The sequence below is a fragment of the Ictidomys tridecemlineatus genome, chromosome 2, assembly GCF_052094955.1.
Source record: "Ictidomys tridecemlineatus isolate mIctTri1 chromosome 2, mIctTri1.hap1, whole genome shotgun sequence".
Taxonomy (NCBI): domain Eukaryota; kingdom Metazoa; phylum Chordata; class Mammalia; order Rodentia; family Sciuridae; genus Ictidomys; species Ictidomys tridecemlineatus.
In genome coordinates, this window is record NC_135478.1 from 44,281,188 (window position 1) to 44,308,809 (window position 27,622).

General features: G+C 42.5%; 1 protein-coding gene across 3 annotated transcripts in view; it reads left to right on the top strand.

Moving 5' to 3' along the window:
* Arhgef3 (Rho guanine nucleotide exchange factor 3) overlaps positions 1 to 27,622 on the top strand; it is a 311,883-nt gene that overhangs the window by 24,543 nt on the left and 259,718 nt on the right. For 2 of the 3 annotated variants that reach the window (XM_078038365.1, XM_005317224.5), the window contains exon 2: positions 21,372 to 21,464. The exons of the other annotated variant lie outside the window; for it this stretch is intronic. In XM_078038365.1, coding sequence (XP_077894491.1) covers positions 21,403 to 21,464 — 62 coding nt within the window. In that variant the 5' untranslated portion in view covers positions 21,372 to 21,402. The remainder of the gene's footprint in view (positions 1 to 21,371; positions 21,465 to 27,622) is intronic. 3 annotated transcript variants of the gene reach the window in all.

Below are 27,622 nucleotides of genomic sequence, written 5' to 3' on the forward strand. Positions count from 1 at the left end.
GAAGATTTGTATCTTCAGAACACTGTGGGAAGACTTTATGAAGGTGGAGCCAGAGTGACTTGTTATCTGGTTGAGCTTGTATTTTACATATCCCAGGTCATATTGAAGAAGGCGTTATAGGAGGAGTTAGAGAGAAAGGGATGGTGGAAGAAGGGTTAGACCTTAGTTGTTGATTGGACAAAGGGGTAAGGTGAATGAGGGATCAAGGGCACCTGGATTAAAAAAGCTGGGTGGTTGGGCATGGTGGTGCACACCTGTAATCCCAGTGGGTCAGGAGGTCAAGGCAGGAGGATCATAAATTCAAAGCCAGCTTCAGCAACTTAGTGAGGCCCTAAGAAATTCAGCAAGATCCTGTCTTTAAATAAAATGCAAAAAGGCTGGGGATATAGCTCAATGGGTAAGCACCCCTGGGTTCAATCCCAAGTACCCCCCAAAACATTAATAATAAAAAATAAAAAAATCTGGGTGGATAGAGATGTTCTTCCCTGAGCCTGGGACTCAGGAAGAGGAGGAAAACAGAAGGAGCAAGTGCTTAAGCTGCCCAGGTTTGAATCCCAGCCCTAGCACTTGTTGATGCCAGCAGGGAATGTCATAATCCTGAATAATCCCTCAAGGGGATGTTGCAAATATGAGCAGTGCTAACAGCAGCCAATGGCTTACATAGGGGTGCTGGGTAAGTGCAAGTCTTTCCCTGATGCTGTGAAATCACACTCTACCTCCATAGACCTACCTTCTCTGTGGGAATTGTCTCCCTAGCCATCAGTGTCCAAGTTCCCTTCTTGTTAGGCATTGCTTTTGTTTTCCCTCTGGATTCTGAGTCCCTCAGAAATCAAATCCCAGGTGATGGAGCCTAGACATGTACATTTCTGAGATGATCCCAGGTGAGCCCAGCTGCTTCTAACTTTCTGCAGCCTGCAGGGCAGAAGCTGACTCTTCTCCAAGCCACACGCATGGGCCACCCTGGAACACGTGAACCATCAACAACTGTGTGGATAAACTCAGCAAGCTGGACTGATTCATTTTGCAGAGTAGTGCTGGGTTGACTGCCTCAGTCACCTGGAAGGGAGCTTAAAAGTTAGGTTCCCAGGCCCAGCCTTGTTGAATCTGATTCAGAGGGCCCAGCTGCAGCTGAGCATAATTCTACGCCTTGTCATGTCAGGACAACTGTCGGCACTGAATGTTGGCTCTGGCATCCTGTGACTTTGTCATGGAAATTCAATGCTCCTGTCCTCAAATCACAGGCTCTGGCATGTCCCGTCACGATGGGTAAGGCTGATTTTTTTGTTGCCAGATCACCAGGCAAGGTTCCTGGGCAGTGGCAGTGGCTGGCCCCTCCTGCAATGATCAGGAATCAAAATACTTGGGTTGTCTGATCCTGAGTGTCTCTGCTGCCACCACTAATTACACAGGGGCAGATATCTTGAGCATAGCTAGTGCTCCAACCATTGGGGGACCCATTCTCCCAAATTTGCTTTGGTTCTCTCTGCCAGTGCCTTGGGAAGGAGGCAATGGGGAATCACTGTTCATACCCTAGCAAGAGTGCAAGGCTCAGAGCCCAGGCTTTGCCTCTGGAAGCTTCCACCCATTTCCATTGTCTACCCCTCCTCGAATACAAAGGAATGATCACAACCAAAATCGAAGAATCTCCTTTACCCTGTCCCTCCAGCTCTTGCAAGTTTGCAGAGGTGTTCTGTGGAAGATATATTCAGTTCTTGGCATATGCCAATGTACCAAGTGAGACAGGTTTCATCAAAGTGAGAGCAGTGCCTCCTGGTTAATTCTCCTTCACCAGAATAGTAGACAAAGGCTCAGCAGCTGGCAGAAGGGAGGCAGATGCTGGACACTTGGCTTGACTGGCCAAGCTCCAGGATGTCCATAAGTCATTGTTACTTATTATGTGTATCGTGGATGAGTGTCTTTTGGGATCTGGAATCCTGGAGGGATCTTGTAAGATCCAGGTCTTGGAGCCCAGAGTTGCTGGGGATGGAGGGGATGTAGAGCTGGGGGCAGGTAGTGTGGGATATATAGGAGGAGGTTCCAGGATGGGCTGAAGGCCTATTTGTGCCTGGGCCACAGGTTCCAGGAAGGGCTGAAGTGCTTAAAGGCTCATGGAGAGTTATTGTCATTCTAGGTATTCTTTTAGGGACTATGGTAGGGATGGCTGGTTTACTGCCTCTGGAGAATGCAGTGCCTATACAGTCTTGCCTTGTGGGTGGGTCTGTCATGTTTTGTTACTGGGTGCTGTTCATCCTCTGGAAGCTTTTCCTTGCCTTCTTCTCACCCTCTTGTTTGCACAGTATCCCAGAGAAGGCATCAGATTCTACCTCCTGGGCTCTTTAACCCAGTTGCTCTGAGCTTGCTTTTTCCAGCAGAGATCTTTGTCTATTTCCAGCTCCCCAAAACTTGTCTGGAACTCCCTGCCTTGTTGCAGGGACCTCTAACAAGCTGCTTAGTCTTGCCCAGATGCTCTCCCTCCTCATCTGTTATTATAAAGGGAGAGGGGCTCTAGCCCTTGTTAGGCATTTTGCTGTTCTCTTTCCTTGCTTGTCCTGTTTCCTTGTATACCCACAAAAGTTCCACAGGTAGATTCCATTTTTTAGTTGCGGAAACTGAGGCACAAAGAGGTCCTTTTCAAGATTTTCTAGTCCTTTTCAAGGCAGATGTCAAATTAGAGTCCCAATAGTTAACTTTAGAATTCAAGACCTCCTTTGGTTATCTGTATTGTAAATTTGTTTGATAATATGGATTTTTTCATACTTTTTGTAAAATCACACCAACGTGAAATTATGATATCATAGAATCATATTTCTTTTGTATTTAATTCATTCACTTGACTAGAAGCTCTTAGGGAAAAAAAAAAAAACAGGAGCAGCCATTTAATCCTACTGTTCCACTTAAAGAGGGTATGTTTGGAGTCAGTGGGAGATTAGGAGGGAGATTAAGGGTGATGAAGGTCCCCCAAGCTGGGTCCCCATTCCCGGTGCTCCAGTGTGGCACAGCTCTGTGTGTGAGTCTGGGAGTTCTGGGCCTGAATTCTCCTTTTATTCTGACTACTGACTTTCCTGGTGTGCAGTTAAGCTCATAGCCACCTGCTCCAGCACTAGGGAGAAGCTGGCCATGCTGGTGAAGGAGAGCTGCTCTCTACAATACACCTTCCTGAGGGGTTTTCCAGGGAAATTTTGAACTATGTAGGATATTCCCTGCTAACTTTAGAATTTTCTCTTCAGTGTCAGAAGACACTGGAATCCTTCCCTTTGCAGGATTTTTTTTTATTGGTTGTTCAAAACATTACAAAGCTCATGACATATCATCTTTCATACATTTGATTCAAGTGGGTTATGAACTCCCATTTTTACCCCAAATACAAGTTGCAGAATCACATTTTTACATAATGCCATATTAGTGACTGTTGTATTCTGCTACCTTTCATATCCCCTACTATCCCCCTCCCCTTCCCTCTCATCTTCCCTCTCTACCCCATCTGCTGTTATTCAATTCTCTCCCTTGTTTTTTTTTCCCATTTCCCCTCACAAACTCTTATATGTAATTTTGTGTAACAATGAGGGTCTCCTTCCATTTCCATACAGTTTCCCTTCTCTCTCCCTTTCTCTCCCCCAAACTTGTCTCTGTTTAATGTTAATCTTTTCCTCATGCTCTTCCTCCCTGTTCTGTTCTTAGTTGCTCTCTTTATATTAAAGAAGACATTTGGCATTTGTTTTTTAAGGATTGGCTAGCTTCACTTAGCATAATCTGCTCTAATGCCATCCATTTCCCTGCAAATTCCATGATTTTGTAGTTTTTTAGTGCTGTGTAATACTCTGTTGTGTATAAATGCCACATTTTTTTTTATCCATTCATCTATTGAAGGGCATCTAGGTTGATTCCAAAGTCTAGCTATTGTGAATTGTGCTGCTATGAACATCGATGTAGTGATATCTCTATAGTACGCTCTTTTAAGGTCTTTAGGGAATAATGCAAGAAGGGGAAAAGCTGGATCAAATGGTGGTTCCATTCCTAGCTTTCCAAGAAATCTCCATACTGCTTTCCAAATTGGCTGAACCAATTTGCAGTCCCACCAGCAATGTACAAGTGTACCCTTTTCCCCACATCCTCACCAGCACTTGTTGTTGTTTGACTTCCTAATGGCTGCCAATCTTACTGGAGTGAGATGGTATCGTAGGGTGGTTTTGATTTGCATTTCTCTGACTGTTAGAGATGGTGAGCATTTTTTCATGTACTTATTGATTGATTGTATGTCCTCCTGAGAAGTGTCTGTTCAGGTCCTTGGCCCATTTGTTGATAGGGTTATTTGTTATCTTATTTTTTAATTTTTTGAGTTCTTTGTATATTCTGGATATGAGGGCTCTATCTGAAGTGTGAGGAGTAAAAATTTGTTCCCAGGATGTAGGTTCCCTATTTACCTCTCTTATTGTTTCTCTTGCTGAGAAAAAACTTTTTAGTTTAAGTAAGTCCCATTTGTTTATTCTTGTATTTAACTCTTGGGCTATGGACGTCCTATTAAGGAATTTGGAGCCTGACCCCACAATATGTAGATTGGAGCCAACTTTTTCTTCTATCAGGCGCAGAGTCTCTGATTTGATATCAAGCTCTTTGATCCATTTTGAATTAACTTTTGTGCATGGTGAGAGAAAGGGGTTCAGCTTCATTTTGTTGCATATGGATTTCCAGTTTTCCCAGCACCATTTGTTGAAGATGCTATCCTTTCTCCATTGCATGCTTTTAGCCCCTTTATCAAATATAAGAAAGTTGTAATTTTGTGGATTGGTCTCTGTGTCCTCTATTCTGTACCATTGGTCCACCTGCCTGTTTTGGTACCAGTACCATGCTGTTTTTGTTACTATTGCTCTGTAGTACAGTTTGAAATCTGGTATCGCTATATCTCCAGATTCACACTTCCTGCTTCGAATTGCTTTTGCTATTCTGGGTCTTTTGTTTTTCCATATGAATTTCATGATAGCTTTATCTATTTCTACAAGAAATGCCATTGGGATTTTGATTGGCATTGCGTTGAACCTGTAGAGAACTTTGGGTAATATTGCCATTTTGATAATGTTGGTTCTGCCTATCCATGAACAGGGTACATTTTTTCATCTTCTAAGATCTTCTATCTCTCTCTTTAGGGTTCTGTAGTTTTCATTGTATAAATCTTTCACCTCTTTTGTTAGGTTGATTCCCAAGTATTTTATTTTTTTTGAGGATATTGTGAATGGGGTGGTTTTCCTCATTTCCATTTCAGAAATTTTGTTGCTGATATACAGGAATGCCTTTGATTTATGCATGTTGATTTTATATCCTGCCACTTTGCTAAATTTATTTATTAGTTCTAGTAGTTTCTTTGTAGATCTTTATGGGTCTTCTAGGTATAGGATCATGTCTTCCGCAAATAGTGATATTTTTAAGTTCTTCTTTTCCTATTTTTATGCCTTTAATTTCTTTTGTCTGTCTAATTGCTCTGGCTAGTATTTTAAGGACTAAATTAAATAGAAGTGGTGAGAGAGGGAATCCCTGTCTTGTTCCAAATTTTAGCGGGAATGCCTTCAATTTTTCTCCATTTAGAATAATGCTAGCCTGATGCTTAGCATAGAAAGCTTTTACAACATTGAGGTATGTCCCTGTTATCCCTAGTTTTTCTAGTGTTTTGAACATAAAGGGATGCTGTACTTTGTCAAATGCTTTTTCTGCATCTATCGAGACGATCATATGGTTCTTATTTTTAAGTCTATTGATGTGGTGAATAACATTTATTGATTTCCGTATATTGAACCAACCTTGCATCCCAGGGATGAATCCTACTTGATCATGGTGCACAATTTTTTTGATATGTTTTTTGTATTTGATTCGCCAGGATTTTATTGAGAATTTTTGCAGCTATGTTCATTAGAGATATTGGTCTGTAGTTTTCTTTCTTTGAAGTATCTTTGTCTGGTTTCAGGATCAGGGTGATGTTGGCCTCATAGAATGAATTTGGAAGAGCTCCTTCTTTTTCTATTTCTTGAAATAGCTTGAAAAGTATTGGTATTAATTCTTCTTTGAAGGTTTTGTAAAACTCTGCTGTATACCCATCTGGTCCAGGGCTTTTCTTGGTTGGTAGTCTTTTGATGGCTTCTTCTATTTCTTCCTTTGTTATTGGTCTGTTTAAATTGTGTGTGTCTTCCTGACTCAATCTGGGCAGATCATATGACTTAAGAAATTTATCGATATCTTCACTGTCTTCTATTTTATTAGAATATAGGGTTTCAAAAATACTTTCTAATTATCTTCTGTATTTCTATAGTGTCTGTTGTGATATTGCCTTTTTCATCCTGTATGTTAGTAATTTGAGTTTTCTCTCTTCTCTTCGTTAGCATGGCTAAGGGTGTGTCGATCTTATTTATTTTTTCGAAGAACCAACTTTTAGTTTTATCAATTTTTTCAATTTTTTTTGTTTCAATTTTGTTGATTTCCGCTCTGATTTTAATTATTTCTTGTCTTCTGCTATATTTGCTGTTGTTTTGCTCTTCCTTTTCTAGGGTTTTGAGATGTAGTGTGAGTTCATTTATTTGTTGGTTTTTTCTTTTTTTGAGGAATGAACTCCAGGAAATGTATTTCCCTCTTAAAACTGCTTTCATTGTGTCCCATAGATTCCGGTATGTTGTGTCTGAATTGTCGTTTATCTCTAAGAATTTTTTGATTTTCTCCTTTATGTCTTCTGTATCCCATTGATCATTCAGTAACATATTGTTTATTTTCCATGTGATGCAGGATTTTTCCTTCCTTTTTTTATTATTGATTTCCAGTTTCATTCCATTATGATCAGATATGGTGCATGGTATTATCTCCACACCTTTATATTTACTAAGAGTTGCCCTATGGCATAATATATGATCTATCTTTGAGTAAGATCCATGTGCTGCTGAGAAGAACGTGTATCCACTTGATGATGGTTGATATATTCTATATATGTCGATTAAGTCTAGGTTATTGATTGTTCTATTGAGTTCAATAGTTTCTTTATTCAGCTTTTGTCTAGAGGATCTGTCTAGTGGTGAGAGCGGTGTGTTGAAGTCACCCATAATTATTGTGTTGTAGTCTATTTGACTCTTGAACTTGAGGAGAGTTTGTTTTATGAATGTTGCCGCACCATTGTTTGGTGCATACAAATTGATAATCGTTCTGTCTTGTTGGTGGATGGTTCCTTTTAACAGGATATATTGTCCTTCTTTATCCCTTTTGATTAACTTAGGTTTGAAGTTGATTTTATTCGATATGAGTATGGCCACTCCTGCTTGCTTCCGAGGGCCACGTGAGTGGTATGATTTTTCCAACCTTTCACCTTCAGCCTATGTATGTCTTTTCCTACCATATGAGTCTCCTGAAGGCAGCATGTTGTTGGATTTGTTTTTTTGATCCAGGTTACTAGCTTGTGTCTCTTGATTGGTGAGTTAGTCCATTAACATTTAAGGTTACAATTGAAATATGATTTGTACTTCCAGTCATGTTTGTTTATTTATTTATTTTAGTTTGGCTAGTTTTTACTTTTTGGTTATTTTCCTCCCCCTTTACTGAGATACCTCCCACTGTTAGTTTTGGGCACTATTTTTCCATTCCTCTTCTTGTAGAATTTTGCCCAAAATGCGTTGTAGTGCTGGTTTTCTGGCTGCAAATTCTTTTAGCTTTTGTTTATCGTGAAAGATTTTAATTTCATTGTCAAATCTGAAGCTTAATTTTGCTGGATACAGTATTCTTGGTTGGAATCCATTATTTTTCAGCGTTTGAAATACATTGTTCCAGGATCTTCTCGCTTTCAAAGTCTGTGATGAAAAATCAGTCGTTAACCTAATTGGTTTACCCCTGAATGTAATCTGCCTCCTATCTCTTGTAGCTTTTAATATTCTCTCCTTGTTCTGTATGTTGGCTATCTTCATAATTATATGTCTTGGAGTTGGTCTATTATGGTTTTGGATGTTTGGGGTCCTGTAGGCTTCCAGGATTTGGTAATCCATTCCATCTTTCATCTCTGGGAAGTTTTCTAGGATTATTTTATTGTTGTCCATTCCTTTGGTTTGTACCTCTGTGCCTTCTTCTATCCCAATGACTCTCAAATTTGGTTTTTTGATGAGATCCCATATCTCTTGGATAGATTGGTCGTGAGATTTAAGCATCTTTTCTGTGTTGACTATATTCTTTTCAAGTTGATAAACTTTGTCTTCATTATCTGATGTTCTGACTTCTACTTGATCTAGTCTATTTGTAATATTCTCGTTAGAGTTTTTAATCTGGTTTATGGTTTCTTGCATTTCTAGGATTACTGTTTTTTTTTTTTTTTTAAGCTCTCTATCTCCTGGTAAAGCTCGTTCTTTGCAGTTTGAATTTGTTTGTTTAGTTCGTTTTCAAAATATACTTTCAATGCTTGGACTTGCTGTCTCATGTCTTCTCTAATATTCCGTTCCATCTGAGTTAGGTATGCCTTGATTTCTTTCCCTGTCCATGTTTCTGATGCTTCTAGGTCCTCCTGTAGATTTAAGTTGTCCTGCATTATCTGTAATCCTTTTTTCCCTTGTTTTTTCATGTTGTTCATGTTACTTTCCAGCTCTGTTTGACTGCTTTGTAACTGCTTTCTCCTATACATTTGTTTTGGCTTTGTATATCTCTGTTGTCTCTCCTTTGTGGTGGGAGATTATGCCTAGAGATGTTGGGCTTTATGTACTTTAGAGCTGATTCATTCAATTTATAAAGGGCTTCTGTATTCTTTATGCATAGAGGGATTTGTTGTTTGTTCTTAGGACTTTAGGTTAGGTGCCATGAAGGTATAAGGGTTAGTATGTCTTGGCTACTTTAGAAGGTTGCTCTATTGAACGGGGATACTAACTGTCGATTGGATCAGGATGTTGGTAGTAGCTAGGTATTTAGGAGCCCTATAGACGGCCTTGAAACATTCACCTATTTGCATTTAGACAATTACACATAATGGAGGACGTAATGCTTGGGATGAAAGTTGGGGGGAAGGGGAAGGAAGGTGCTCTTGAAAAGAAAGAAGGAGAGGGAGATAGATAGCATAGAGGAGAATGGAAAGAATAATAAAACTTGAAAGGGGAAAGAAAGATGGAAAAGGGGAGAGAAAAAATAAAATAAAATAAGAAATAAAATTAGTTCTTAGAGATCCATTTTCTTCTCTTCCCGTAGGCAGAGCTGTGCCCTCCGAGCTGAGTTTTGCCCTCAATGTGTCGATAGCAATCCCTGTAAGGCGGCTCCTGGGAGTCTCTCAATCCTGTTGGTCCAGAGCCATTTCACTTCTATGGCCCCTCCTCCCCTTCCTCCTGCCAGCCAGCCAGGTCCTGCTCACCGGAGGCGGTTCCCCAAGGATTTGGTTACACTTTCAGCCCCACCGCGTGCCCTATTTCCCGAATGACTGAGCACTCTCTCTGTCATTCATCTAAGCCCCAGTGCTGTGGAGCTGTGGTCTGGGAGTCAATAGTTTAATTTTTCCGGACCCCTTTGGTGGGCACGCCCTCGGAAGCTGGCGGCTAAGACCTTTGGTGTCGCCAGTGGTGGTAATGGGAGTTGGGGATCAATGATCCCCTCTGCTTCCCTGAGCCCCTACAATCACGACCACTCCACTGGCGGTAGGAGGAGTTGGAGGTCTGGAGTGTCCTCTGTTTCCCTCCGCCCCTACCGTCATGCCCTCTCAGTTGGCGGTTGGGGGAGTTGGGGGTGGGGAGCCTTCTCTGCTTCCCTCCGCCCCTTCAGTCATGCCCACGTCAGTGGCAGTAGGGGGAGTTGGGGTTCGGGAGTCCCTTGGCCCTTATGGTCACGCCCACGGAGAGATTTTTGAAGTTTCCAGGTTGTTTGTATCTGATGTGGGTGGGAGTCACACACCTGCTAAAGTAGATTCCGCCGGGAAGGAATCTCGTTGGCCGAACTTTGGTGACTTCCCCTCTCTGCTATGGCTTGTCCAAAGGGAGGGGTGGGACTGGCTTGTCTCTGGTCTGACTCAATCTCTGGTTTTAGTTCCCAGTTCGCTATTTCATAAAGGCTTGGTTAGAGTCCCTTCAAGTCGCCTCCTGAGCTGGGCGGGCGGGGCCGTTCACCGTGCGGGCGGGACTGTTTGCAGAGCCGGGAGGGCGGGGCCATTTTCCGGCCGGGTGGGGACCCTTCTCGCAGTGCCGGGCCGCCAGGGGCCATTTGCAGAGCCGGGCAGGCGGTTGCCGGGGACTGGACCTCTGAGCCGTATGGCCGAGATTCACTCATTTGGGACAAACTGTCACCTCTAATAAACTTACTAATTCCCGGCAGGTCTCCTTTCAGCGGAATTTTGCTAGAAGTTCCTCAGCAGGTAGAGTCTAGGCGTATTAATAGGTCTTTCTGATCCCATTAATGTGGAGATACTGAAAGTGCTTCTTCCTCGCCGGCCGCCATGTTGGGTCCTCCAGGATTTTTTTTTTTTTAGCTTCTTTTTTAGCTGCTTTAGGCTCATAGCACAGAGACATAACCAGAGAGTTTAATTTTGTGTAGGAGTCAGGCTGTATATTTACTTAGGTGCAGAACATATGGAATATTAGAAGTTTGGAAGGCCTGAACCCAGGAATTTGACAGATTTAGCTGTTCATCTCCATTGTCCAGTTCCAGCTGCTGGAGCTTGGCCACACTTCTTAGGCTGGAGCTCATTTCCTTCTCTGTAGCGTGTGGATAACAGTGCATTTCATAGGGCTCTGGTATGACCATAGCAGCTCAGAAAAGGTCCTTGATAGATTTGGTTGTTCATGCTGCTTAACTAGAATCCCATAGAGTTCAGTGAGTTTTAAATTGTCTTCAAGTGTGGTTATCTGGCTACAATTTCATGAAACATTACTTGTAACTGGGCTTCTAAGAGAGCTCACTTGGTGTGCCTGTGTCTGTGTGTGTCATTTTGAAGTACTCTTTGGTATGAGGTGTACTGTACTTGCATGAACTGGGCTGCCAACCCTGAGCTGAGTTAGCATGCTGTGTGTGAATCGGTTCTGGGAAGCTCATTTGAACAAATACCCAAGTGGGTGAAGCATCAGGTAAGAAAACCTTTCCTTACCAGGGGATCCAGTTTTAACCACAGCTAGAAAAATTGGCATGAGACCTGTTCTAGGGTCATTTTGCATGTGTGCCCTTTTGCTCGAGGCTTCAGTTACAGAGACAAGAGTCCTTGGATTTCATGTTTCTGCCCTGCCTCTTCCCCTCACTAGCTTTGTGGACTGTCTGTGCCCTTTGTGCCTCAGTGTCTTCTTCTGCAAGGAGATGAGCCTGTGCTATGTGATGCTGCTGAGAGGAGTGAATGGGATGGAGCATTTGAAGCCTCAGCAGGTGCCTGGAGCAATGGTAAAGCCCCCAGCACAATTGCCTATGATGGCAGCAGCTGGGAAACCTGTGTGTCCTTTCTTAAATGAGACCTTGCTGGGCCAGCATCCAACTCTCAGCAAGCTGCACAGAATGGGAGACACTAGACTTGCCCTGACTCAACATGCCTCACTCCCTCCTCCCTTTGCACCCTCCATGAATCCACAGAATCCACAGGTGTGCTTTCTGTCCATTCAAAAATAAAAAATACTGAGGGACTAGAATGTAGCTCAGTGGTAGAGCACTTGCCTACCAAGTATAAGGTCCTGGGTTCAATCCCCAATACTGCCAAAAAAAAAAAAAAAAAAAAAAGGTACTGAGTATCCACTAAGGACTTTCCTAGAGAGACTTAAAAAGCCAGACAGATGGTAATGGTTTATTAACGGAAAGGTTTTTCAAACTTTTTTGTTTCATTGAAACAAATGATTTATGGATTTGAGATGGGTCCCTCCTGTGTTTTCAAGGCTGGCTTTGAACTCCTGGACTCATCAAATCCTTTTGCTTCAATCTCCCAAGGAACTGGGACTACAAGTGTGCTCAGCTATTTTACTCCTTTGGATGCAGGGATTGAACACAGGGCCTTGCACATGCTCAGCATGCACTCTACTATTCTGCAACATCCCAAATCCTAGAACTATTTTATAGTTCGAGAATTTACCCAAGAGCCCCAGCATATAAATCATCCAGGAAATGAAATGCTGTGGTTGAAATTGGAATATATTTTAGCCCTAATAAAGGCATCCTAGAGGCAGCAGGAGTTGATCACTGGTGATATTCCTGCCAAATCTTTGTTCTGAGATCTGGGAGCTCTAGAAAGACTGGAGACTTGGGATGAGGCCGAGGATTGACCTAACCTCCCCACAATGTCCAGATGAGTGTGCGATGAATGCCAGGCTTACAGTGGCAGGCCCACAGATATAGCGAGAGCTGGGACCGTCACTCAGCTTCTCCATGGAATTAAGCCACCAAGATAGCCAGACACGTAGCATAAAGGCTGCCAGGGGTAGTGGAGTTGGAAATATTGTTAAGGCAAGAAGGATAAGGCATTAGCTTGTTGGTTCTGCTTCACCATGGGGCAATTTGACATTGTGTTTGGAAATATAGAACCTTAGGTCCTTGTGTCTCTAGCAGTCATTTTCTTTAGGGAGATAGTGACTTATGGGCCTGGGTGGGCACTGTGTAGTTTTACCTCTTGGAAACTTATCTTTCTGTGATTCTGGAGTGTTTTTTTAAGTGCCACTTTTTTTCTTAAGATATATGGTGCTGGCTCTATGGTGTCTTGATTTTGATTCTATAGCAGGTCTGCATGATCTTTCATTAGAGTGGAGAGGTGTCCAGCTTGCTGAGGTTGTTCATTCATTCAACAAGTGTTCTCTTGTCAGCATACTCAGAGTTAGGATGCCATAGAACCCAGTTCAGGTGGAGGGACATGTGATGGGATTGGGGTAAAGGAGAAGTGCAACGGGGTGCAGGGAAGGCACCAAAGCCCACCTTCAGGACACTCTGGGGAAACCAGAGGAGATGTGTGGTTGAGCTTACAAAATGCCATTGTTTATGCCATGCCTTCTATTCAGAGTGGCCCTAACTTATTGGCCTGGCAGGCTTTTATTCACCTTCAAAACTCAGCCTAGGCCTTATCCCCCCCCCCCACCGTGAGAAGCCATCTATAATTTTCTCAGGCTGACCTGGTCTTCCCCACCTTATAGGTGCACATCCCTTCACTGTGCTTCATCACATAATGCTGTTAATGGTCAGTAATTTTTTGTTTTTGTGTTCTGTGGATCTAGGGACACTCTACCATTAAGCTACATCCTAGCCTATCTATCTATCTACCTACCTATCTATAATTTTTTTTTGAGACAGGGCCTTGCTAAGTTGCTTAGGGTCTCACTAAGTTTCTGAGGCTGACCTTGAATTTGTAATCCTCCTGCCTCAGCCTCCCGAGTTGCTGGGATTCCAGGCATGCACTACACACTTAGCCTGGTTGGTGATTTAAAAAAAAAATACTCAGAAACAATTTTAAAAGATCTTGTCACTGGGCATGGTGGTACATGCTTGTAATTCCAGTGGCTTAGGAGGCTGAGGCAGGAGGATCATGAGTTCAAAGCCAATTTAAGCAATGGTGAAATTGAAAGTAACTCAGCAAGTCCCTGTCTCTAAATATAAAATGTAAGAAGGGCTGGTAATGTTGCTCAGTGGTCCCTGGTACCAAAAAACAAAACAAAACTGAAAACCAAAACAACAACTCCTACCTGGTCCAGTTTCAGGGCATCAACCTGGCCTGATGTGCACTGTCTGCTCTCAAGCCAGTGCACTGCTACACCCTCCTGCAACAATCTAGGATGATGTGGGTTTCTCTTCTGATAGAGATATGATAGTACTTTAAGTAGTTCTTTTTTCCTATAGTGATACATCTAGCAGTGTGTCATGATAATGCATCTAGATCAACTTTATCGTTTTGACTGCTGCACCCTACTTCACCCTGAGCAAGTCATTGATGTACCCAGAACACCTTTCATGAACATATTGGTTGCATTTCCTGGGATATGTCTCCTCAGGGATATGCCTGCTCCTGGGATACTAGCACTTTTCTTCTGTGTCCAGGTAGATGCTTGTGGTCGGCCTAAGGGCATCAGTGGATATTTGGAAAAAACACCATGCTGACACAGAGGTACTACTGGGCCATATTGGCCAGGACACTTTTTGGTAACTCCCTGTGCATCAGGCCTTGAGGGAAGGCAACACTTGGGCTTGAAATGACCACTAGCATTGTGTCCAGGATAAGATGATATCTCCAGGATAGCAAAGTTCCCTATGTTCTGTTTAGTGGCCACAGCAGACCTCAGGGGTGGTGACCTTGTTTTTAGCCAAGGACTCTGGGTCATGTTTCTTGGCCTTAGGGGAGGTGAAGTCATCTGGGGCAGGTGGCTTGGGACCTTGTGGTCCCAGCCTAAGTTGTCTAACCAGCCGTTAGCTCTAATTTTGGCTCTGGTCCTGAAGCTGGCAGACAATGAGAAAAAAAAGTGTATCCAGCTCTTTTTCTGCTCTGATAAAAGCCTGAGAACAAACCCTGACTATTATTTGCTGATAGATGTTTATAAAGCCCCCTGAGTGCCAAGCATGATGCAGAGCACAGAGCTCACAGAATCTTGCAGATCTCTCCAGAGGGTGTGTCCCCTTTTGAAATCTGAACATGAAAAGATTTGATGAAGAGTCTTTTTTTCTTTTCTTTTCTTTTTTTTTAAAGAGAGAGAGAGAGAGAGAGAGAGAGAGAGAGAGAGAGAGAGAGAAAATTTTTTAATATTTATTTTTTAGTTTTCGGCAGATACAACATCTTTGTATGTGGTGCTGAGGATCAAACCCAGGCCACATGCATGCCAGGAGAGCACGCTACCACTTGAGCCACACGCATGCCAGGCGAGCACGCTACCACTTGAGCCACATCCCCAGTCCCTGGTGAAGAGTCTTGATTTGTGACTTGTATACTTCTGAAGGCTTCTTTTTAATTGGTACATATTTCTGGTGATCAAGCATGCCACAATATTTACTAAGCACCACCTGTATGCCTGACCCCACATTAGGGTGGGGTTGTTAGAGAAGCAAAATAGAGTTTGGCTTAAGAGCATGGGATTTAGAATCAGATAGCATGGGTTCAAATTCTGCCCTTCTCAGGATGAGCTCTGGAATGGTGAGCAAGTTAATTAGCCATTCTGGGTCTCAGTCTCCTCCCTGTTTGAAAGAGGGACCACAATAGCATCTGCTTCCTCTGATAGTAATAGTAGTAGTGAGATAGTGCATGAAGAACATGAATCTGATGCATAGCTGGTACTTTACAAAGGCTGTTGGTCAGCAATAGTAGTCATTATTAATTAGCATTAGAAGGTCACATGCAGGCAGAGCCAGGAGGAGATGGAATGTACAAGATCTCGAGATGTTCTGCTCTTGAGACATTTACCATTTGTTTAGGGAATAAGAGACAAAGGAGTTTCAGGATATTAGCAATTGGTATGTGACCGTCACAATTAAGTCCAGATGGTGTGGATTGTATTTGAAGTGGTGGGGTGTTCCTTTAGGAAGGGAATAAAGGAGAGTCAGAATCTGCAGCAGGGGTCAGGAGAATGTTCCAGATCAGGCTAGTGGTTGGCAAAGTGGGATCCACTTCTTTAAGAGGCGAAATGACACAGGCAGGTCTGTGGAATGGAGATGGGATGAGAGATGCAGAGCCAATTCTTAAAGCTCCATATTGATGCACAACATCTCTGTGGAGAAGGGCCCAAGTCACAGTATAGGTTGGTGGATTTTCACAAATTGAATGTACCTGTGTAAGCAGCACCCAGATAAGAAACAGAAGCTCACAGCACCTCCCCACCGAATCCTTTTGTGTCCTCTTCTAGCCACTCCCCATTGTCCCCACTGCAAAGACCATCCTGACCACTAACAACGTGAGTATTTTTCTTGTTTCTGTCTATTCTTATTCAGGACTTGGTCAGGTGCACTCTTGGGTTTGTTGTCTTTAGCTCAGCATTGTCTCATGAGAGCCATCTGTTGTCACATGTAGTTGTAGATCATCCATTCTCCTTGCTGTCAGTTACCACCATTGGTTTCATTCATTCTACTGTTGATGAGTATTTGGGTAGCTTCTAGTTTGGGACGTGTGGTAGACCACATAATGACCTCCTCAAAGATGTCCATGACCTAATCCCTGGTCATGGGTCTATTCCCTTGTAATACCTGGTACCTAACTTTTTTTTCTGTAGTAGGGATTGAACCCAGGGGTACTCAACTACTGAGCCACATCCCCAGCCCTTTTTTTATTTTATTTTGAGACAGGGTCTTGTTAAGTTGCTCAGGGCCTCACCAAGTTGCTGAGGATGGCTTTGAACTTGTGATCCTTCTGCCTCAGCCTCCAGAGCTGCTGGGATTATAGGCATGCACCACTGTGCCTAGCCCTTCTAATACCTGGGACTGTGCCACTTTCCATGGCAAAGGGGACTCCGCAGTTTTGATTAAGTTAATGATCCTATCCTGGGAGGTTATTCTGGAGGTACCAAGATAGTCATGAGAGAGACGTAGGGGCTCAGGTTCAGAGAATTAGATGTGATGATTAAAGCAGAGCTGAGAGTAGAGGGAGATTTGAAGGTGCTGCATTGTGGTTCTGAAGATGGAAGAACTCTCACAAGCCAAGGAATGCAGAGTGGCCTCTAGAGGCTAGAAAATGCATGAGAATGAAGTTGCCAAGGAATGCAGCCTTGCTGCCCATTTTAGGTCTCTTTCTGACCTCCAGAACTTTAAAAAGATAAGTTTGTATTGATTTAAGTCACTAAGATTGTGGTGATTGTCATGGAAACTGTAGGATACTAGTAACAAAGCTGGTATGCATAGTGCTACTGAGAACATTCTAGACCATGTCTACCAGTGCACATATTTATGTACCTAGGAGCAAATGCCAGTCTTCCAAGGTGGTTGAACCAATTTATGCATCAACAGCGGCAGCATGAGTGTTCTGGCTATATCACATTCTCACAGACACTTGGTGCTTCCTGGGAAAAGGGATTTTTACATGGAGAATAACAGGGCTCAGTTCCCAGTGGAAACAGTTGTACCTTGCAGGAGGTTGATGCTCAGAAGTGTTGGTCGATGCTGGTGCAACCAGCCAAGGAGAGGAATGAGAGGGAGGGTTGGTGTCCATTTCTAGCTGGGGAGAGTTAGAAGTCCTCTTCCATGGAAGTGACTGGGATGAATACTGATACACTTGAGATTAATACAGAACTTTCCGCTTGAAGAATTAGAACAGCCCTTATCTCATCTTTGTAACATCTGATTAATCAAGTGGTGAGCAGTGTGTGGTGGGGAGAAGCAGAGGCTGTATAGTCAGCTGCTCAGAATCTGAAAACTGCAGTTCTCTGAGTGCAGTGACTATAAGCAAGTCACAGCTTCTTGGGAGCTCTGGATTTGCTGTCTGTAAAATGTCTATGATCCTGGCTTCTCTGTGGTGTTCTGAATAGGTGAGAGCCTTAGATTTGCTGCCTATAAATGGGAGTCAGAGTCAGTGGTGGTTGTGGTTGTTATCGTTACTGGTGTGGCACAATAGTATGGTATATGCCCCTTCACAGAAGTTAGCATGTCAAGGCTCAGAGTGTTCAGGGGGCTGAGTGGTTGCCTTGACAGGGTCTGAGGGTGTTACAGTTTGGATCTGGACTATTCCTCAAGGACTCTTGTGTTGAAAGCTTAGTCCCCAATACAGCAATGTTACTAGATGGGGACTTTACGAAGGTATTTAGAGCATGAGGGCTGTAACCTCATCAGTGGATTAATCCATTTTGATGGGTTTATAATTATTTTTTGTACTGGGGATTGAATCCAGGGGTACTTTACCACTGAGTACATCCCCAGACCTTTTTATTTTTCAGACAGGGTCTTGCTAAGTTGCTGAGGTTCTCACTAAGTTGCCCTGCTGGCCTTGAACTTGTGATCCTCCTGCTTCGGTCCCCTGAGGAGCTGGGATTACAGACATGTGCCACCATACCTAGCTGATGGGTTCATAATTTGATGCCATTATTGGAGTTGTGGAAATGTAGGAGGTGGGGTCTCCCTGGAGGGAATAGGTCACTGGGGGCACCCCCTGTGTGTGCACTCTCTCCCCGCTTTCCAGCCACCATGAGATGAGCACCTCTGTTTTGCCATACCCTCTCTCTACCATGATACTCTCCCTCACCACAGGCCCATAGCAACAGACCCAGTTGACTGTGGTCTGAAATCTTTGAAACTGAGCCAAAAGAAATCTTTCCTCCTTCAAGTTGTTTTTCTCAGGTAATTTGTAACAGCAATGAATTCTGATTAATGAACACAGAGGGTATCACCTGCTTGGGTGGCATCCAGGGCAAGTGAGGTCAGACTCATTATAAACCCCTCATAGGGCCTTATAAAGACACCATCCCCCACTAAACCTGAAATTGCTTTTGAAATTATCTGTTCCTTTGATAATTTATTCTACCACAACTGAGCTTTACTATGTAAAGCAATTATAATATGACAATTAGGAACAGTATCCCAGGTCAGGTATATGCTCAAGTCTCAGCTTTACCATTTCCTGTCTGTGTAGTCTCTGCCAGGTCTTAAATTCTTTATTTCCAGTTTCCTGATTTTTTTTTTTCTTGGTACTGGGAATTGAACCCAGGGGCGTTTAACCACTGAGTCACATCCCAAGGCCCTTTTAAAGATATTTTATTTAGGGATAGGAACTTTATGAGTTGCTCAGGGCCTTGCTAAGTTGCTGAGGCTTGATTTGAACTCGTGATCTCCTGCCTCAGTCTCAGAAGCCACTGGGATTACAGATGTGTGCCCCCACACCTGATTAATTTCCTGATATTTAAGGTGAGGCAGTATCAGTCCTTGCCTCCTAGGGAGGTGTGAGAATAGCTTGAGATAATTCATGTCAATACCTGGACCCCAGGGATTCCTCAGTGCTGGAGTGCAGAGATCTGTGCCCCCAGCCCTTGTCCATAGACACAGGCTGAAGGGTGATGGTTTGAGGATGGCTGTCTACAGAATACTACTTCTAACACTGGGAGGGAAAAACCCAAAGCCCTGGCCTGGAATGAGACAGCTGTTCCTTGAGAGCAGGCCCTGCCCTCTCATAGTTCCTCAGAAAATGTGGCCTTGAGGAGAGTTCTGTTGGGACATCATTTTGAGATGAGGTAAAAAGCCTCCTTACTGCATTTACTGTGTTACAGAAGAACTAGGGATACTGAGCAAATTTGGCTTCCAGGTTGAAATGAAGTGGATAGAGATGGGCACAGCTGTAGAAGTAACCTAGGTATGGGCTGCTTGCTTTGTCCCCTCACCCTTTGCCACTGACTATGTTGTAATGGCACCTCCAGGACTCTGCACTCATACCCCACTACCCGTCCATCTCTCTTTCTCCCGGGATCCACATCTTCACTCTCGCCTTATTCCAGGCCCCTCCATAATGTACATGCCTCAGCTGATGAAGTTAGCTGTGATGGAAGCCAGAGCAGTGGCCCCAGACAGGGATCCAGATGCTAAAATATCTAATGGCGTACTCTTTGCAAGTTAAATGAAAGAATGGCATTGAAGGTTGTGGCAGGGATCTAACACTCTGTCCAGTGCCCCTCAGTTATCTGGTCATGTTCACCTGGCATGGAGATTTTATCCAAATGGTGCTTTCATCTGGGAGAGGGTCAGATGGAGCAGAGATTGAGGACAGGCCAGAGACATGGCCCAGCAGCCCTGTAATTCTCAAAGTTCACAATAGCTGGCATCACGGAGCAGGGCCATACAAACAGAAGCAGCTTAGGGGGACCATGGATGGTCAAAATTACTCCAAAGCTCCCCTGCCCAGAAAGTGCTAGGCTAGAAACCAACGCAGGATCCCTCAATATGATCTGCATATCTAGCCTTTCTCAAGTGGAATCTGACAGCTGTTTGGTTTATACTAAATGGAGTCACTGGTTTGTGTTTGGGACCATGTTGTACAAAAGAAATCCAATTTTTGGTGCTAAAACCACAGCAGAATGTCAAGGAGTGCAGTAGCCAAGGCTAAAGAGGGATCCTCAGAGTTATGGTTCACACGCCTTCTGGGGCAAAACATGAGGGAGAGGAGAGGTGGGTGGAATCCTTCATGCCACACTGGAGTATTCTTTTCTCTAGCTCTACCTCTCTGTCTCTGTCCCTCTGTCTCACTCTTAGTCTTTGTCTCACTCCCACACACATCAGCTTGAGTCCTATATTATGCAGTATTTTAAAATAATTTTGTGAATGAAATAGGGTTTCATGGTATGGAACTTTTTCATTTGTGGCATTTGGTTGGTGTTTACAACTCCAAATAATCATTTTGTGATGAGATTCACACCTGGACTTGTACATTCGTTCCCCCGCCCTACTCCCCATTCTATGCCAGGTGCTCTAATATTGAGAGTCTCTGTGCTAGAAGATATCACATGCTTATTGGCATCTCCTCACTCATTAAATACTGATTTAATATGTACTATGCACCAGGTGCTCATGAAATTGCATGTTGTTTACTCAGAGCATGACCAAAAATAATTTTGCTTCATCTGTCTCTATAGATCTAGCATGTCCTATGCTCCAAATAACCAAACTCCCCTTCAGAAGGGCCCTAGTGAGAATATTTAATAGTATTCCCAACTGGGATGAAGGTTAATGAGCTATAAAAACAGATCCCCAAAAGACAGTGGCTTAAATAACAAAGAAATTGCTCTCTAGGTAGTAATTCCAAGGTGAGACAGGTAGCTGAGCTCTGTGCAATCAGTCACAGACCCAGGTGTCTTCTGTCTTGTTGCTTCAGCATTTCCACTTACGTTGGTATACTGTCGTCACCTGCATGGGCAGAGCTGGGTTCCAGCCAGTGGGAAGGGGACCAAGGCATGCTCCTATCTTAAGACTAAGATTGAGAATGGTACCATCTCTTCCTCTCATATTCCACTCACAACTCGGATCTCGGACTACACCTAGCTATGAGGATGCCTGGGAAATACATTCCCTGATAAAACTCAAATTCAGTTTGAGTATCCATCATCTGAAATGCTTGGGAGCAGAATGGTTTGAATTTTTACTGATTTTGGAATATGTGGATATTCATGTTTAATTATCTCAAGGATGGGAATTGAGTCTAAATGTGAAATTTATCAGTTTCATGTACACCTTTTACAATCCCCCCAAATTAATTTTATTTAGAATTTTTAAATCATTTTGTGAATGAAACAATGCTCTGTGGTATGGAATTTTCTATTTGTGATATCATGTTGGTGCTCAGAAAGTTTCAGATTTTGGAAAATTTTGGATTTTAGATTTTGGAGTTAGAAATGCTCAACCTGTGTCTCTGGAGAAGGGAGAAAGGATTTTGGTGGATACTGGGGAACCTTTGACACATTCTCTTTGAATATAATGCAGCTATTTCTGTGTTTACAATGTGAATGTACCTATTTGTTGGTTGTACCCATAAATGGTTATTTTGCTTTTCTAAGAAAGAAAACCTGGGCCTGCCACACCGAGTTTATGGACAGTTCCACAGCTATGAACCAGCGCATCTGTAGAGGAATGGAAGAGAACAAGGAAAGGTAAATAGATTTCAAAATTCAAAATGTAAAAATGTTTGCAAGCAGCAATCAATGTATTACAAAACTTGCTTTAAGCTTGTATAAGTCAATAGAAGTCATGAAGAATTTGAAGCACATGGGGCTCTGGGAGAGGCTCAGTGGTAGAGTGCTTGCACAGCATGCATAAGGGCTGGGTTCAATCCCTAGTGTCACCACACACACAAATAAACAAGCAAGCAAGCAAGCAAATAATTAAGGGATAGCAGAATTTTATGCATCTCCTTTCACATTTCCAATTTCTTACACCATAGGAGAGATGCCATTGTTAAGTATGAGGGAACTTTTCCAAGTCTTAGAAGTAAGAGTTAGTATAAATAGAGTCAGTATAGTATAAGATTAAATATTTCATTCCAGAACTATGGTTTATCTCCAAGGTTATAAGTTTCTTCCCCTTCTTTTTCCTTGAGGAAGTTCCCAAATACTGTAAAACATACTCAGAATTGTGTCTATATTGTGTGTGACACAATTGTGAGTGGCCAGTTCTCCAAAAGGAAGCAGTGGCAGACCCTGAGTCCTTTCTTTTCTTTTTTTGATGCTCAGGATTGAACCCAGGGCCTTGTGCAAGTGAGGCAAGCACTCTATGAAGTACTCTATCCTCAGCCCCAGACCCTGAGTCCTTTCTTGACAGCTATATCTCTTTTTTTTCCCCTTCTGCCTTCTCTTTTTCTCCCTTAAAAATAAAAATTTATTAAATTCATAATTTTATAATTTGTATTAAATTTGTAAATTTTTAAAATAAAAATAGATTTAATTTAATTTTGAATACAAGAAATGCATGGATATGTATTCCTTGTTAAAAGTGAAAATGAAGGACTGAGGTTGTGGCTCAGTGGTAGAGCACTCGTCTAGCACGTGTGAGGCACCGGATTCCATCCTCAGCACCACATAAAAAAATAAAATAAAAATATTGTGTCCATTTACAACTAAAAAAGAAATATTTTAAAAAAAATTAAATGGGGCTGGGGTTGTGGCACAGTGGTAGAGCACTCACCTTGCATGTGTAAGACCCTGGGTTCGATCCTCAGCACCATATTAATAAAAAATAAGTAAACAAAGATATTGTGCCCATGTATAACTAAAAAAATAAAAAAAAAAAATTAAATGATATCCCCATTTTGACCCCCTGTCTTCATTCCCAGCCCCCCACTGCTTTACTTCCTTATACATAATACATGTATGCAAAGTATGTAGTGTGTACATATATTTCCTTTTAGAATCTTCTCTGTGTCTAGAAACATTAAAAATTATTCCTTAAAATTAAAAAAGAAAAAAATTATTCTTTGATTTCTTTTTTTCTTTTTTCTTTAAACATATGGTATCATACTATGTTTGTTGGACTATTTTGTAACCATTTTATAAATTCAAGAATGTGTCTTAAAATGTTTTCAAGACAGTATATGTGAATCTCTCTTGTTTTTTAACTGCAGCAAAGTGTGTGATGCATCCATAGTATGAGACTCTCCATTTGTTGAGCCATCTCCCTGATGATTCTGATTTGATTTGTTCTGGTTTTGCCTTTGTAATAATGCTGTGATATGCTTTCTGGTATATTCCCCTGGTACATGGGCACATAATCCTCTAAGGAGCAGAGTTGCTGGGCTATACTGCATATGCATTTAAGATCCTAATAAGTTTGACCAAATCATTCTCTAAAGAGTGCTGCTTGTCAGCTGGGTACAGATTTTTCTGTTTGCCCACCTCTTGCTATACCTCAGGTCTGCCTTTTAATTTTGCCAGTGGTATCTCTTTAAGGTTATAATTTCCTCTCCTTCTTTTTCCCTGGGGAAGTTCATCTTCTCAGGACTCTGTTGCCTGCTTCCATCTCCTGATAGTGCCCTTAACTCTCTGCCTTAATAGGGACCTAGCTACCTCTCCTGAGATCAAGAGCCCCAGTGTACCTGGGCAGTCATGGCCCTTCCTAGAGCAGTTGCTGTATCATTTTCTCTTCTGAAAAGTATCCAGGCATACTACTCCAGAGTGTCCATCACATGAGCATCTGCTTTTCTCTTTTTTTAGTATTGTTTTTATTTTTATTTGTTCTAATTAGTTACACATGACAGTAGAATGCATTTTGACGTATTGTACAAAAATGCAGGGCTCTTCTCTTAACCCCCTGCGGGGTTGTGAAGAGCCCTTGTTGGATTTCCTGACTTCAGGTGATTTTATCTACTACCACGACTGTCACTGGCAAAAAGTTGAGTATTTACAGTGTCGACCTGTGTGTGGGTCATTTGCTCTGGTTATCTCATTAATTCTCACATTGGCCCTGGAAGGTAAGGAGTGATGGTGTTATCCTGTTTTGTGACCTTTTGGTGATACACAGGAATTTGTTTAAAACTAACCCAGCAGGAAACAAAACAAAACAAAAACCAACCCATTGAGTCTCTTACTGGGTGACAAATAGAGGCACACTTGCTGAGTGGTAAGCTCTCCTGTGGACATAGCTTTGGAGTTGGCATGACCATGTTTGAAGTTGCCCTGGACACACTCAGCTGTTATTCTATATCTGCAGTATTCCCAGAGGAGCAAGAGTGAGTAGGAATTGAAAGTAGTGACTTTGTCCCCATCCAGCACAAGGACATGGGCTCTTGCATACCATTAGCACCTCTACTCTTAAGCACCTCTGCTCTTAAGCAAAGCTAGGATTGGCAGTCTTACTTATGCTTAACCAGATGTTTCTCTGGAAGGGATTTTCCAGGTTGAACACACTTGTCTTGGGAGTAGATGTACTTTATTAGGACAGACATGCCCACAGAGCTATGGAGGGAGAGCAAGTGCTTTACTTGCCCTTGAAAGACCTAATTAATCACCCTATCCTAAAGTGTTTAGCTTTTTATCTCATTCTAAGATCAAGAAATTGCAGGCAGAGCTGGGGATGTGGCTCAGTGATAGAGCCCTTGCCTAGAGCATATGTGAGGTCTTGGATTCCATCCCTAGCATTGCAAAAGGAAAGAAAAGAGTGAGAGAAGGAAGGAGGGAATTGTAGGCAGAGTGCAATTGCAAATGCTTTCCTGTTACCCATCTCAGGTTCTTGGATCCAGAGTTGTAGTGATGAACACTGAACCCATAGAGAATTTAAGCCCAGGCAAGGCTTTATTAGGGGGGTTTGCTTGAGGCAGAAGGGAGGCAGCACATGGGGAACAGGATTCCCAGGCCGGCTCCAGCAAAGAACAAAAGCATACAGCTTTTAGGGAAGCTGCAGGGTAGTAGGAAGAGGCCTTGAGACATAATTACATGTAGGGGTGGGACTTCCCTCATGCCTTGCTGCTCTTTTTCATCATATGTCTTCATGCATCACATGTCTCATTACATCTCAAGTCTCCACCTTAGTATGTGCCTTTTTCTATACTAATAAGAGAACTGCTGGTTACTTCAGTGACTATTTTATATATTTGTATTATCTGGGTGTTGTGGTTTGGATATGAGGTGTCTGCAAGATCATGTGTGGGACAATGCAAGAAGGTTCAGAGAAGAAATGATTAGGTTGTGAGGGTCTTAAACTAATGAGTGAATTGATTCCTGATGGGATTAACTGGGTGATGACTGAAGGCAAAGAGTGTGCTTGGAGGAGACGGGAATTGGGTGTGGCTTTGGGGTTTGTATTTGTATCCAGCAAGTGGAGATCTCTCTTTCTGCTTACTGATCACCATGTAAGCTGCTTCACTCTGCTACACTCTGCTACCACAATGTTCTGCCTCAGTTTGAGCCCCAAGGAATGGAGCCTGCTGTCTATGGATTAAGACCTCTGAAACTGTGAGCCCTCAATTTTCCTACTAAAATTGTTCTGGTCAGATCTTTTAGTCACAGCAGCAAAAAAGCTGACTAAAACACTGGGAAAATCTGATCTTATTTTCAGAACAGTGTAGACCCAGCTTTGTCTGACTTTAGCTGGCATTTCTGCTGATCACGTAGTTCAGAAGGCTGAGTTGACTTTCCCAGCCTCCCATCTCCCAGGTGTGTTACTTCATTCCCATAGCCTTGAAGACTGGCTTGCTTTTTTTTTTTTTCCCTCTGTACTGGGGATTAAACCCAGGAGTGCTCTACTACTGAGCCACATTCCCTGTCATTTTTATTATTTTATTTTCAGACAGGGTCTCCTTTATTTGCTGAGGCTGGTCTCAATCTTTTGACTCTCCTGCCTCAGCCTACCTGGGATTTCAGGTGTGTGGGGCCACTGTGCTAGACTAACTGGTGCACTTTTAACTCCTAATTTTCTAGTGTAGCTGTTAACCCCATAAGACTGAGAGCTAGTTAGGATGTCTTATTTCCTCTAAAAAGTGTTCATCCCTCAGTCCTAATGGGTCCTTTTTCTATGGGGATCCCTGATTGTGCTTTCTCAGCCTACTTCTTACATATTTCAGAGACATAAAATTTGGGACTGGAAGAGATCCTCGAGTCACTGCAGAATCATTGCATGTAACTCTTCATTACAATTTTAAGCAGACAGGTGGAGTATGAGGAAGTGATTGCCAAGTTTAAGCTATAGGAACAAGCATTGGTCCCAGGTCTCTGGGGTCTGGCTCTGGCTCTTTGCACAACATCAAAGCTACCTCTCATAGGATTGTCATGATCCCTCTTGGTTCATGGCTAGAGCTTGTTAGCTAGTAGTACTTGGGAGGAAACCAGCCCATCGATTGATTAATTGATAATTCATTCAGTGGGCATTTACTGAATACTGCTATGTCAAAAAGATAGGTAATATATGTGTTCTTAAGGAGTTCAGAATCTGATTCAGGAGGCAATTATTCACTTTCTGAGCAGTGATTAAGTGGAAAATCTCAAATCTCTAGAGGTCAGTGAGGATGGTAACAGTATGTATCTACCGCACTCAGTTATTGAGAAATGTTCTGAGTCAATCACAGTGAAGTACCTGGCGTATAGTCAGCACCCAATAAAGGAAGCAGTATTCTTTTTTGTTGTTGTTGTTTATTTTTAATTCTGTGTAGAGTGAAGAACCAGAAAGATTTTTCCATTACATTTTCTGAAATAGTATCAGTGTAACAGAGTCTCTTGTCCTACCTGCATTTGTCTTTTTAGGGTCTCTCTTAGGTACTGGAACTGCATAGGGCCAGGTCTCTCTTTTGTTCATTGTTATTTACCAAGAGCTTGGCACATAGTAGTTGCTCATTACTTTTTCTTGACTCATGAGTGTAGAGAATGGAGTAATGAGAGACCCTGGATCCTTGAGGTGAAGACAAAGCCAACCAGCTGGTAGGGCCACAGATCAACCTGGGACCAACCCCCCGCTTTCCCAAGGACAGGACCTCCCTGAAAACCCTGTCACACACTGCATCTCCCTCTGTGGGATGCAGTTTCACTCCTGAGATTTATGGACATTTTGCCTTTTGTCTTTTAACCAAGCTATTTTATTGTTGAGAGATCTGTTCTCGCAGTATTTACTGACTGAGCAATCATTTCTTCTTACTTCACTTTAGGGTGGGTAACTCACTCTTTAGAGGCCCAAGATCATAGGATTTCTATAAGATAAAGCTCTGGGGAGGGAAGTTTCTTGCTGCTCATGGTGTAGTCATGGAGTTAGGCAGCAGAATTTCTGAAAGTCCAGGCCCTTCCTGTTCATATACCTGTGGTAAAATGGACTCTGACCATGCTAGAAAAACAGTAAGGATTAAGTCCATTCATTCATTCATTCATTCATTCATTCATTCATCAGTTAATACCCCATTACCCTGCAGGCCTCAGCACGCAGGAAAATACTCCAGGAAGGGATCAAGCATTCCCTGCAGGGCCTTTCACCCATAGACTATATGCATGTGTGTGTCTTTCTCTAAAATAAAAATCCTCCCTGATTCATGTATTCCTCAGCATCCTTGGAAGATTAGTTCCCAGACCCTGTGGATATCTGAGGATTCTCAAGTCCCTTATATAAAATGGAGCTTTATTGCATATAACTTATGCATATCCTTCAGTATACCCTGGGTCATCTCTAGATTATTCATAATACCTGATATTATGGAAATCGTTCAAGGACCAATGACAAGAAGAAGTCTGTGCATGTTCAGTATAGATGTAATTTGGGGGGAAGTATTTTTTAAAAATATTTTTTAGTTGTAGATGGACACAATACCTTTTTTTAAAAAAAAAAAATGTGGTGATGAGGA